This window comes from Meles meles, chromosome 5 (assembly GCF_922984935.1).
Source record: "Meles meles chromosome 5, mMelMel3.1 paternal haplotype, whole genome shotgun sequence".
NCBI classification, from domain to species: domain Eukaryota; kingdom Metazoa; phylum Chordata; class Mammalia; order Carnivora; family Mustelidae; genus Meles; species Meles meles.
The window spans coordinates 42,626,638-42,639,859 of NC_060070.1; the positions used below are offsets into that span (position 1 = coordinate 42,626,638).

At 34.2% G+C, this 13,222-nt stretch overlaps 1 protein-coding gene across 1 annotated transcript in view; it reads left to right on the top strand.

The window, feature by feature from the left end:
* The window catches only part of RNGTT (RNA guanylyltransferase and 5'-phosphatase), a 319,479-nt gene that overhangs the window by 102,219 nt on the left and 204,038 nt on the right, over positions 1-13,222 (top strand). The window contains exons 10-11 of the mRNA XM_046006576.1: positions 5,806-5,877; positions 10,667-10,831. Of these exons, the coding sequence (XP_045862532.1) occupies positions 5,806-5,877; positions 10,667-10,831 (237 nt within the window). The remainder of the gene's footprint in view (positions 1-5,805; positions 5,878-10,666; positions 10,832-13,222) is intronic.

The following is a 13,222-nucleotide window of genomic DNA, read 5'->3' on the forward strand; positions in this document are numbered from 1 at the left end:
TTTTCTTCTTCCTGGGACTCTCTTTTGAAGGTAGGGACTGTATGCCTAATTTCTCTAGCAGTTAGAGCTATGTCTAATACATAGTTTGGGCTCAGGAAATATTGGATGGATAGGTAGAAGGGTGGGTACCTGGGTACTTCAAAAAAAAAAAAAAGAAAATGGAATATAGAAAAGTACAGAGGATGCAAGCTGGTTCAGCCACTCTGGAAAACAGTATGGAGGTTCCTCCAGAAGTTGAAAATAGAGCTACCCTAGGACCCAGCAATAGCACTACTGTGTATTTACCCTAAAGATACAAATGTAGGGATCCAAAGGGGCATGTACACCCAAATGTTTATAGCAGCAATGTCAACAATAGCCAAACTATGGAAGGAACCTAGATGTCCATCAACAGGTGAATATATAAAGAAGAAGTGTTATTTATAAGTATACAATGGAATACTATGCAGCCATCAAAAGAAATGAACTCTTGCCATTTGTGATGACATGGATGGAACTAAAGGGTATTATGCTGAGTGAAATAAGTCAATCAGAGAAAGACAATTATCATATGATCTCTCTGCTATGAGGAATTTTTTTTTTTTTTTAAAGATTTATTTATTTGACAGATAGAGATTACAAGTAGGCAGAGAGGCAGGCAGAGAGAGAGAGAGGAGGAAGCAGGCTCCCCGCTAAGCAGAGAGCCCGATGCGGGGCTCGATCCCAGGACCCCGGGATCATGACCTGAGCCAAAGGCAGAGGCCCTAACCCGCTGAGCCACCCAGGCGCCCCTGCTATGAGGAATTTGAGAGGCAGGCAGTAGGTTGTGGGGGGTAGGGAAGGAAAAAGTGAAATGAGATGGGATTGGGAGGGACACAAACCATAAGAGACTCTTAATTCCAAGAAACAAACTGAGTGTTGCTGGGGAGTTGGGGGGGTAGGGATAGGGTGGCTGGGTTATGGACATTAAGGAGGGTATGTGCTATGGTGAGTGCTGTGAATTGTGTAAGACTGATGATTCACAGACCTGTACCCCTGGGACAAATAATACATTATATGTTAATTAAGAAAAAAAAAAGTACAGAGGATAGGAAGGTCAAACATGCAGGATTATGTGTGTATTTGTCTGGGTGGGGACCCACCAATGAAGGATTTAAGCTGCAGTCGACAATGCAGCAATTTCTAACAAATTCTTTTTTTTTTTTAAAGATATTCATTTATTTATTTATTTATTTATTTATTTGACACAGAGAGAGAGAGAGAGAGATCACAAGTAGGCAGAGAGGCAGGCAGAGAGGAGGAAGCAGGCCCCCTGCTGAGCAGAGAGCCCGATACGGGGCTCTCTGCTCAGGGATCCATAAGGATCCATAAGGATCCATAAGGATCCCAGGACCCCAGGATCATGACCTGAGCCGAAGGCAAAGACTTTAACCCACTGAGCCACCCAGGTGCCCCTCTAACAAATTCTTGAGCAATATAAAATTGATGTATCTTGTAGTTTTCTTCAGGTTTTTTTTTATGTTTAGGGTTTGTTGAGCATCTTTTATCTATGGGTTTACAAATTTACTTAAAAGTAGATTTTTTTTTTGCCATTATCTCCATCTTTTACATGTTTGAAGATTTGATTATTAATGCTCTTTAAAAAAACAAAAACGGTGCCTGAGTGGGTCAGTCAGTTAAACAGCTGCCTTCTGCTCAGGTCATGATCCCAGGGTCCTGGAATTGAGCCCCACATTGGGCTCCATACTCTGTGGGGGTTGGGGAGCTGCTTCTCCCTCTCCTTCTGCCTGCTGCTCCCCCTCCTTGTGCTCTCTCTCTGTCAAATAAATAAAATCTTAAACAAACAAATAAACCCAACTTTTTTTTCTGTTTGATTTTGGATAATTTCTGTTGCTATGTCTGCAAGTTCACTAATCTTTTCTTTTGCAGTGTCTAAATTGCTATTCATCCCATCCATATTATTTTTCACTTCAGGCATTGTAGTTATCACCTCTGAAAATCCATTTTGAATCTTCTTAATGTCTTCTATATCTCTACTTAGCTTTTTGGAATATATGAAATACTTATAATCATCTGCTTTAATTTTCTTGCCTGCTAATTCTAACATCTTTCTCAGTTTTGAGCCTATTTTAGATTAATTTTTCTCCTCTTTATGGGTTGTATTTTTTTTCTTTGCATCTTTGCATACTTGTTAATTTTTGACTAGATGCCAGACATTTTGAAGTTTACCTTGTTAGGGGCTTGTTATTTTTGTATTCCTATTTCTTTGAGGTTTGTTCTAGGAGGTAGGTAATTTACTTGGAACTGCTTTATACCTTTTGAGTCCTGCTTTTAAGATTTGTTAGGTGGTCTAGAGCAGAGTTTAGTCTAGGCATAATTATTCTCTGCTGAGACAAGATCCTTCTGAGTACTCAGTGTCCTGTGAATTAATCTGACTGGTAGGAACAGGCATTACTCCCAACCTTGTGTCAATGCCTGCTGCATTGTCCTCTAAGACTTTTGAATTTTTTTTTCACGTGCATAATCTGCTGAACATTCATGGAAGTCTGACTGAGGATATTTTAGTTCTTTATCTGGGCATTTCTCTGTCTCTCTCTCTCACTCTGCCCCAAGAATTCTAGTCTTGTTCTCCCCAGACAACCTGTTCTTTTTCTTTTTCTTTTTTTTTTCTTAAACTGAGGGAGACTGCTGAGCTTTAGCTGGGATTCTCCTGCTTGCTGGGACCCCTACTGAAACCTGGAAACACTTTGGGCTATAAGTTGGGAAAATTCTAGGACTCATATTTTATTTACTATCTTCTAGAGATTACTGTTCTTTGTTGTTGGATGTCTAGTGCCTTGAAAATTATTGCTTCTTCTGTTTTGTCCACATCTTTTGTTGTTTCAGGCTAGGTGGTAAATCTAATTCCTTATTTTTAGGTTTGGTTAGAAGAGGAAGTCTGTTTTTCCTTCTTTAACTGAGTTTTATTAAATTTTTTTTTTATTGGGGCGCCTGGGTGGCTCAGTGGGTTAAAGCCTCTGCCTTCGGCTCAGGTCATGATCTCAGGGTTTTGGGATCGAGCCCCACATCGGGCTCTCCGCTCAGCAGGGAGCCTGCTTCCCTTCCTCTCCCTCTACTTGCCTCTCTGCTTACTTGTGAGCTCTGTCAAGTGAATGAATGAAATCTTTAAAAAAAAATTTTTTTTTTAATTTATAGTTATAAATAATTTTTTAATATATAGTTTTTTAATTTATAGTTTTTAATTTATAGTTTTTTAATTATAAATTAAATTAAATTTAATTTTTTTAATTTATATATATAATTTTTAATTTATAGATACCTCATATAACTGAAGTCATATAGGATTTGTCTTTTTGTGACTGGCTTATTTACCACAAGTATACATTACGTAAAATTTACTGTCTTAACTATTTTTAAGGATACAGTCCAGTAGTGTTAACTATATATACATTTTTGTGCAACAGTTCCCTATAACATTGTCTTGTAAAACTGCAACTCTGTACCCATTAAATAGCTCCTCATTACCTGTACACCTGTGTGAACCATCATTCTATTTCTGTGATTTTAACTACTTTAGATACCTCATATAACTGAAGTCATATAGGATTTGTCTTTTTGTGACTGGCTTATTTTACTTAGCATAGTGTCTTCAAGATTTATTCATGTTGTAGCATGTGATAGATTTCCTTTTGTTTTAAGGCTGAATACTACTCTGCTACAGCTGAATATCAAATTTATTTTATCATTTGTCTGTTGATAGGTATTTGCACTGCTCCCACCTGTTAGCTGTTGGAATAATGATGTTATAAGCGTGGGTGTGCTTTCAGTTCTTTGGGATATATACCCAGATATGAGATTGTTGGATCATATAGCACTGGTATATGAGGGAACCTCTTCTTAGTGGTTATACCATTTTACAGTCCCAGCAATAGTACCCAAGGGTTCCAATTTTCTTAACTAAGTTTTAAGCTTAGATATTTTATGTATCTACTTTCCTGTAGCCTAGGGTAATGATGGCAGCTATGCATAAGGGGTCATTGTGGTGGGGCTGTCGTTTGGGAAGAACTCAGCCTTCAGCCTACTTATTGGGGGTTTTTTGTTAGAATCCCTGGGTTCTGTTCTTTTTAAAAAGCTTTTAGTGAATGTTTTCTTTAGCTAATTGAGAGCCATATATTATTCCAGTGATGCTCAGGTTATTTCTTCAATTCATTGTGGAGCCTAGGAGTCTTTCTTCAGGCACAAAGATTATTGTGCTATTTTTATTACTCCAGTCAGAAGAGAGGAAAAAAAGAAGACAAGAATAACTACTGAGTTTGTTTCTATCTATATTTGAGTGTAATAATGACAATTATTAAGAATTTGTCATTTGACAAGTAGGGCTTCTGGGGGTTTAGTGGGCTTGGAGCTGAACCATGCTGTGCCTTTTTGTTTTACCACAGTCTTGGTAGTTTTCAGTTTTTAATGGTTACTTGTAAATTTCTTTTTACTTGTTCTGTGTGCTAATAACAAATTTTCCTTTTGATTATTTTTAATGTTCAATGGAATATATGTTTTTGTTCATATCATCAGGTAATTTAGGAGAGAAATTCTCTGATGTCTGTTATCTGAACCTGGAAGTTCATTTAATTTCCATCCCCACTTTTTTGACAATAACAGTGAATTGAAACCTGTTTTTGGTGCCACCTTTATGGTTCATAAAATTCTCAGATACAAGTAGTTAAGTAAAAATATCTAGTAAATAGCTTAAGATAATGAAGTGATTTAATTTGTGCCATGTGTTAGGTTCAAGATGATAACCATAAATAAATGTCTGCAGGTTAACAAATACGTATTTGGGAAAGTAATTAATTAGTAATAGTTTCTTAACAAAGTCTATCTGTCCTAAATCAATATGTTCTTAGTTATTTTAGGTGGTGGTTTGTGGATTTTCTGTCATGAAACGAGATAACAAAAACCCTGCTTAGTTTCCTAGAAAGAATATGAGGAAAGAAAAATAGTTTTAGGCCAAAATGTTTTAAGAATTAAAATTTTGTGAAATACTGCATTATGTACCTATAATCTTTAAAAAAAATATATTTGTTTTAGATGATGGGAGAGAGAGGGACAAAGGGAGAAAATCTCCAAGCAGACTCTCCATTGAGCATGGAACTGTATGTGGGGCTCGAGTCCATGACCCATGAGATCATGTCTTGAGCCAAAACCAAGTCAGGCACTCAACTGACTGAGCCATCTAGGCACACCTGTCTTTTAATGTCCTTTATCTCTTTTCTGTCAAGGTGCAGGATTTAAGTTTTGTTTTTTTTTTTCACTTACTGGCTATGATATGTAATACATTCTCTTGTCCTGTTCCCTTTGATTATAGTAGAGGGACATGGAACCAAGAAAGACTGGATGGATTGCATGGGGAATATATTTTATAATAAGGGCACCATTTATACCTGCAGATTTTGTGATGTAGTTAGCCTGTAACAAAATTGAAAGCAATAATGATTTAACAAAATTATTTTAAAAATGTTCCTTGTATTTGGAATTTAAAATTTATAGTTTCTTTATTTTAATAGTCGCTTAGTAACTCAAACATAAAAAAATGTAGCATAGTAATTCAAATAGAAAAAGCATAATGAGGTATTTTCGTAACATTTTACTTCAATAGAGTAAATTCCTGACAGGGAGTTTTGGGATGTTGACAGTCTATTGATTTGATCTGGGTATAAGTATGTTCATATATAAGGTTTATGTGCTTTCTGTGTCTATGTTTTATTTTAATCAAACTAAAGAACTTGCCATTAAAGTATGAAGAAACTTAACCTTCTTTTCTCTTTCAAGGAAATGATTATTGACAGAGTAAACGGACAGGCCGTTCCTAGATATTTGATATATGACATAATTAAATTCAATGTAAGTACCTTTAATATAATTTATAAAATAAAAATTGTCCCTGGGATAACAGATAGGTTTTTACAAATAAAAAGTGTTGCTGTCTTAGAGATGGTAGGAAAGAAAAATTGTGACTCTAGTTACCCATTTGATACCTTAATAATAATAATTTCGCACATTGCTTTGTCTTTAGATTTTATAAGATACTTGAAATGAGTAAATAAAAATAGTTTAATTGATAAAATAAGACAGAATTTTTTAAGATGGAAACTCTTAGTTTTAGTTATCCTGTACACGATTAAAAAAAAAAAAGAGTCCACAGATTTTGTTGCTGTCACTTAAAAATAAAAAGAGAAGCTGATTATGGGTATTGAATGTATAACTTAGGGGCACAAATATGTTATTCATGAGTACAGGCAGGAAACTAAAAACAAAATATAAAATTCTGTTATAAATAGATATAAAAAATAGGAATTATATTTTCTACCCATTGCCTATAGTTTTAGACAAGCCAAGAATCTGCCTGTTCATGTTTAATTATAGTATCAGTATCTAAATTATTTAGTCAGTACAACATCACTTCTGTAAATGTGAGAAACTCTTTTCAATAGTGTACATCTATGAAAAGGTATAATCATTCCTCTAGACATATATTATTCAAATTGCATAGTCATTTAGTATTCAAACTAGACTGAAAGCAATTACGAATTCTGGAATTAAGAGTGTTTAAGTTTTAGGATTTTGAAGATTTATAACAAAATTTTTTAAAAGTTCCTCTTTGGGATATATATTTTAAATGACAGTATTGAGATTCAGGATTGCATTAATCCACTTTAAAGGCATCTTTTTTCCTAGAAATTTTCAATGTACATATTTCATTTTCTGTTGAATTTATAGATTTCAAACAGTTTCCTAGGTCAGAAACCATCAAGTTTTTATTTTGTCTGTTTGTGATTACTATATGCCTCAGTAATGCTTCCTAGAATTGGTTTACTCTTATCATAGATTTTGGAATAATGTTCATTGGCCCATAATGAGACACGAAGGGTGGGGGTGGCATTGTTTTGTTGTTAAGGGGGAGTTTTGTCTCCTCTGCCTTTTGACATTGAGCTCTGCTTTAATATGTATTCCATGCAGGTTCACTTCTTAGCCTGGGAGCTTTGTCTTTGACAATAGCCTTCTAATTCTTTAAAAAAAATATGAAAATTTTCAGTATATACAAAAGTGTAGAGCATAATATGAGGCATACACATGTACTAACCACCAGATTTGTTAAAGCTTAATATTGTCATTTTTACTCCACTTTCTTTTTAATAAGAAATAAGTCATTACAGATCCAGTAGAAGTTTCTCATGCACATCTTACTATTCTATTTTTGACCCTCTTACCCGAAAGTAACTTGCACCCTGTATTTGATGTTTACTATTTCCATGAATGTTTTTAATAACCTTACTACCTATGTGTGTGTCCATAAAATATATGTGGTACTGTTGTGCAAGGTTTCTAGTGTTACATAAATATTGTACTGTACTGTGGTACTGAGCATTTACTCCACTCCAGGTTTATCTGTATTAATACACATAGGTTTAGTTCATTCAGTTTAATTACTGTTGAGCATTGTTTTGTATAAATATACAGAATTTGTCTGTTTTCCTTTTGATGAACATTTGAGTTGCCATATTTTGCTGTTACACTGCTATTAAACAGTTTATATATTCTTGTGTGCATACATCAGAATTTCTCTAGGACAGTTCTCATTCTTGGGATGTAAGCACCAGCAGTGTTTTTAAAAAGTACTGTTCCTCTCACCCCTACCTACATCAGAGAGATTCTGACTGAATTGGCAACTTCAGGTGTATGTGCTACGTTGCTGAACTTCAGGTGTATGTGCTACGTTGCTGAATTCCTCTCAGAAGTAGGTCTAACAGCTTACTACAGTTGGTATTATCAGAGTTTAAAATTTTTGCTAATTGGATGGGTGTGAAATGACATCTGATCTTGTTTTAATTTGCTCTTCCATTATTACTAATGAAGTTAAGCCTGATTTGTATGTTCATTTTTACTTGTTTGGATTTTTCTTTTGAGATTTGATTTTAGGTTCGAATAATTTTCTAATTTTTCTATTTGGATGTCAGTTATCTTAATGTGTAGGAATTAATGATCTTTCCTGCATTCTAATCCTTTTTTGGTTATGTATGTGACAATATCTTTTGCAAATTAGTATCTATTGATGCACAGGAATTTTTCATTTTCATGAAATCAGACTTAAATAGACCTTCTCAAAGTTTGTGCTTTTTTTGTCTTGTTTAGGAACTATATCCATATTTTGCTGTAAAAATGATTAAGTTATGCTTTTAGTAGGTCTAATTATTTATTCAGTAAGTGTGTATTGAGTGCCTATTGCCATATTTCATTGATTTCAAAGTCACATTTTCTCTTAAGTTTCTGATATTAAGATGTATTTATAATTGGAAGCATATATTTAATTCTTTAATTTACTGTGGAGCCTTGATGATTAACCAGCTTATTTTGAGTCATGAAATCAAGGTCACTGTTAGAAAAAAATGAAGTTTTGAAAAAAATAGTTAAAATCTTTTAAGTTCCCTTAGTTTATTTTGTTCAGCAAGAATTTCATTGATTATCTTTTATATGTCAAGTGTTGTTCTAGGGATTGGATATACACAGATGAATAAGACATAATTTCTTGCCTTCAGGGAATTTGTAGTTCAGTACACTGGCTTCCAAAGAAGGCCATTTCAACGGTGGGATTTGGGAAGAAAGTGGAACTTATTTTTTATCTGTTTATTCAGTTTTTGTCTGTTTTATAACATATACAGTTGTACATATATGCAACTTATTAAAATTTAACATGCATATATTGTAAACATTTGTTAGGATATGTATTTAGATTGGGTGCAAAATCAAAAGAAATTTGTAAACCATCGATTTTTGGATGAGAAATAAATGTAAAGAAATATAATAGTATAACAACAATAAATGTATGTTAGAGATACAGGAATATATGAAAAATATTAGAGAGGTGAGACTGTTTCAGTTTAACCAGATTTAACATGGATTAATTTTGAAGGATAGAATCATGGAGGTCAGGAACATTAGAGGCTGTTAGTGTACTTAATGTGTGGTAGGATGTGGGACATAGCAAGAAATGAAAATAGATTGTTGAATAGGGGGCCAGGTGACTTGAATAAGGCAGTTTCGCTTAGTCCTGGCTGTAATAGGGCACTATTGAAGGGTGTTAGTTAGGGTAATGATAGGATCACACGTTCATTGTTTTGAAAGACAACTCCAGTGACAGCATGGGTAGTATTTTGAAGTGAGAAAGAATTCAAAACTAGGAAGCCAGTTAGTGAGTAGTTATTGAGTTCTTTCTGTTGTCTGTTTTCAGCGATTTAACATCTACCTAACAAACATTTCCTTCCTTTAGGCAGCATAGATTTGAAGGTGAACTCACTTTCAGTTTTTTCTTTTTGTTTTGGTTTATGTGTGTAGTGAAAAATATTTAGGAGAAAATTTAGAATACCTAAGTATTTTTAGACAGTGGTTAGATTATTATTTTTTTTTGAAAATGGACGACTTACTTCTTCTATGTTAACTTTTTAGGGGTCTGAATTCATTTAATAGGTCTAATAAACATTTTAGGTTTTTCAACCTTGATGTAGGTGACGTGGAAAAGATTATACATGGACTTTGTGATTGTTTACTGATCTTTCCTCAATACTACCTTTTACAAACAGTTGTATGCCTTTGTGTAAAGGGAATGTATACTTCTTCATACTTAGGGCTTACTCGTTTTGTCTTGTTACTTATTCTTTGCTAAGTATCAAAATTGTCGTCCTTCCAATAGAAAAAGTCATCCTTAAGACATATTTAATGTCCACAGCTTAAGCAAATATGGTCACCTACTTGTAAGCATTAGGTTGTGTAAATGTAGGTTGAGTAATATAGATTAGAGAAGAGGAAGAAAATGAAGAGGTGAGAAGAATTCATGGAAGACTGTCCAATTGCAAAGTAGGGAAGAAGAGCGGTACTTGATATGAGGTGATGATACTAATCTGGACAGTTATTGTCACCCAGATGAAATGTTAGAAGCTGTATTAATATATACCATTAAGATAGGGTAAGCCCCTACCTTCAATTTACAGAAAAATTCTATTCACTTTTTACTTTATGATTCAAATCATATATACCACATATATGTACCATATTGTATATATACTGTGTATACTGTATATTCTTTATATAACTGAGTATATTATGGAGACTTTGATATTACTGGTTTTTAGAGTTGAGGATGTATTTGTTTAATATCTTTTACTTATTGATGATGGCTGTAAAGCATTAGTGTGTTAAGCAACAAAAACATTATAAGTGACTGTGTTTCTTATTTTGATGTGTTATTTGCTTATATTTTCCTGGATTATGTAGATTGTAGTTTTATACAGATTCTACTAATTGATATAATTTTACTAATTCAAATACAATGATTAGTGAGTATATTAATACTTTAATTCAGATGTGATAACTTCAGATCAATATATATTAGAGAAGATTTATACCACTCTCCCATACTATGTTATACATTTATAATTTTAAAATAACCGTGTATGTGTTTAGGTGTCTTTAATTAATGAAATCAGGACTGGCATGTGTGGTTGTGCAGGCTGTGCATTGGACAACTCCAAAAGATGCTGTTTACATAGACTGCTATGTATTCTGTGACAGCCTTAATAATTATACTGATAAGATAGTTTCAGTGTTGAAATTTAAATAATTGTCTCATTTAATTCAGGCACAGCCAGTTGGAGATTGTGATTTTAATATTCGTCTGCAGTGTATAGAAAGAGAAATAATAAGTCCTCGACATGAAAAAATGAAGACTGGGCTCATTGACAAAACACAGGAACCATTTAGTGTCAGAAATAAGCCATTTTTTGACATCTATACTTCAAGAAAGGTAAAATTTTCTAATTAGTATTTACAGTGTGTCATAATTCAGCTTGTGAGAGGACTATGAATGACATTTTACTGCCCAGTTGTCTTGATTTTTTTCAGAAATTATTCTATTGAAATTTATTTTATTTTAATAAATTTATTTTATTGAAATGTATTTATTTTATAGCACTATTCTAGACAAACATGTGCAATTCCCAAATCTTGTCCAGAGGAAGATTCTCAGTGGTAGAAACTTAAACTGGGTTACTTTCTTGTTTTTCATAATAGTTTTTGATTCATGGTCAGTGTTATGTTTTTTAAAAAGCTGTAAACAATGATCTTGAAAAAAAAAAGCTATAAACAGTGAAGAATGGTATAGTGTGAAAATCACCTGTTATGCCTTCTGAAGGTCACCAGTGGTTGGTACATACTCTTATTTAAAAAATTCATTTGCATACACACATATATTGAGAGTTTTTTTTTTAATTTATTTATTTTTTTCAGCATAACAGTATTCATTGTTTTTGCACAACACCCAGTGCTCCATGCAATACGTGCCCTCCCTATTACCCACCACCTGTTCCCCCAACCTCCCACCCCCGACCCTTCAAAACCCTCAGGTTGTTTTTCAGAGTCCATAGTCTCTTATGGTTCACCTCCCCTTCCAATTTTTTTTTATAAACATATAATGTATTTTTATCCCCAGGGGTACAGGTCTGTGAATCGCCAGGTTTACACACTTCACAGCACTCACGATAGCACGTACCCTCCCCAATGTCCATAACCCCCTCCCCCTCTCCCAACCCCACCTCCCCCCAGCAACCCCCAGTTTGTTTTGTGAGATTAAGAGTCATTTATATTGAGAGTTTTATTTCTGCTGTTTTGATGCTTAAAATGCATCATACTGAATCTTCTTGGATTGTTGTTTTTTCATTTAACAATGTGGCTTGGAAATATTTCCAGGCCAGGGCTTAGATATTAATTTTTAACTGCTACATAGTATTTGACAGTAAAGATGAACCATGAAATTTTTATGTTTGGAGAAGAGTAGCTGTGATAGAATAATATAGGAAGTATAACAACATATGTGATTGCGTGTTTTAAACTCCTTTGTCGTATAATCCCACTTGCCTGATGATATAAATTTTTGTTGTGTCTTGCCTGCTTCTGCTCATATCCACTTAATTTGATATTAACCCTTGGATATAATAGTAGCAGTAATCCCAGCACTGCCCAGTGCCCATCTTTTTAACTGTCAAGATATACAAAGCTATCATTCTATTTTTATTGATATGTTGCATAACACCTGCTTGTCATGGTTGACATAGTTAATCTCTGCTGCTGTGATCTTCCCACAGTTCACTGCTTACCTTTTGTGTCTATTGTGGCAGCAGGGATGTTATTGGGGTATTTACCTCGGGGCCCTGCTCAATTTGTAGGGTAAGAATAAAGTTGACTGACAATTAATGTGGGCCACGGCAGTGGTGAAAATTGGCTAACTGGAGCAATGTACTCTTACAGAAATACTTTTGAAATTATAAATCAGTGTAAAAGTTGAGTAGAAGCCACATGGTTTCAGTTTGCATTCAGTTTCAAAAAAAAAAAAACTAACTTGACAGCTTGTGCTGTTGTAATTCAAGTTCAGCATTTAAGAAAATTTGTCTTAGATCGTGTATCTCTTGAATCAGAATCAGTACTACAAAATATTTGCAATATCTCTTGAGTCAGAAACGGTGTTACTTCGAAATATTTGCAGTGGATAACTATTAGAACTGCTCTTTAAGGATATGAAGCAGTTAGGTTGAACAATTTTTCATGAGTTTTTCACTAGAAAAACTTCTTTTTTTCTTTATTCTTAGCTTATATAATCCCTTTTTAAAAAATCCTAGGATATTCTCTTTTTAAAGGAATACTAGTTGGAATTTTAACTATAACTCTCTCCCCCCATTTTCCAGTTATTACTCTTTTGTTCCCAGTTATACAAAAGGAAAGTGCATTTTGTAGCAGACTTGTTCTAAAGGGTAAAACTGTAGTAACACCAGGTACAGGATAGTAGCTACAGTTAACAGATTATTGCTATAGAGATTATTATTTTTATCACTGCTAATGGGAATGGGTGAACCAGTGATATTATGAATGATAAAGTGTTTGTGAGAGAAGTATATATAATTTTTATGAAGAATACTAGTTTTTATTTGGTTTTAAACAAATTTACGGGGCGCCTGGGTGGCTCAGTGGGTTAAGCCGCTGCCTTCAGCTCAGGTCATGATCTCAGGTCATGGGATCGAGTCCCACATCGGGCTCTCTGCTCAGCAGGGAGCCTGCTTCCCTCTCTCTCTCTCTGCCTGCCTCTCTATCTACCTGTGATCTCTCTCTGTCAAATAAGTAAATAAAATCTTAAAAAAAAAAAAAG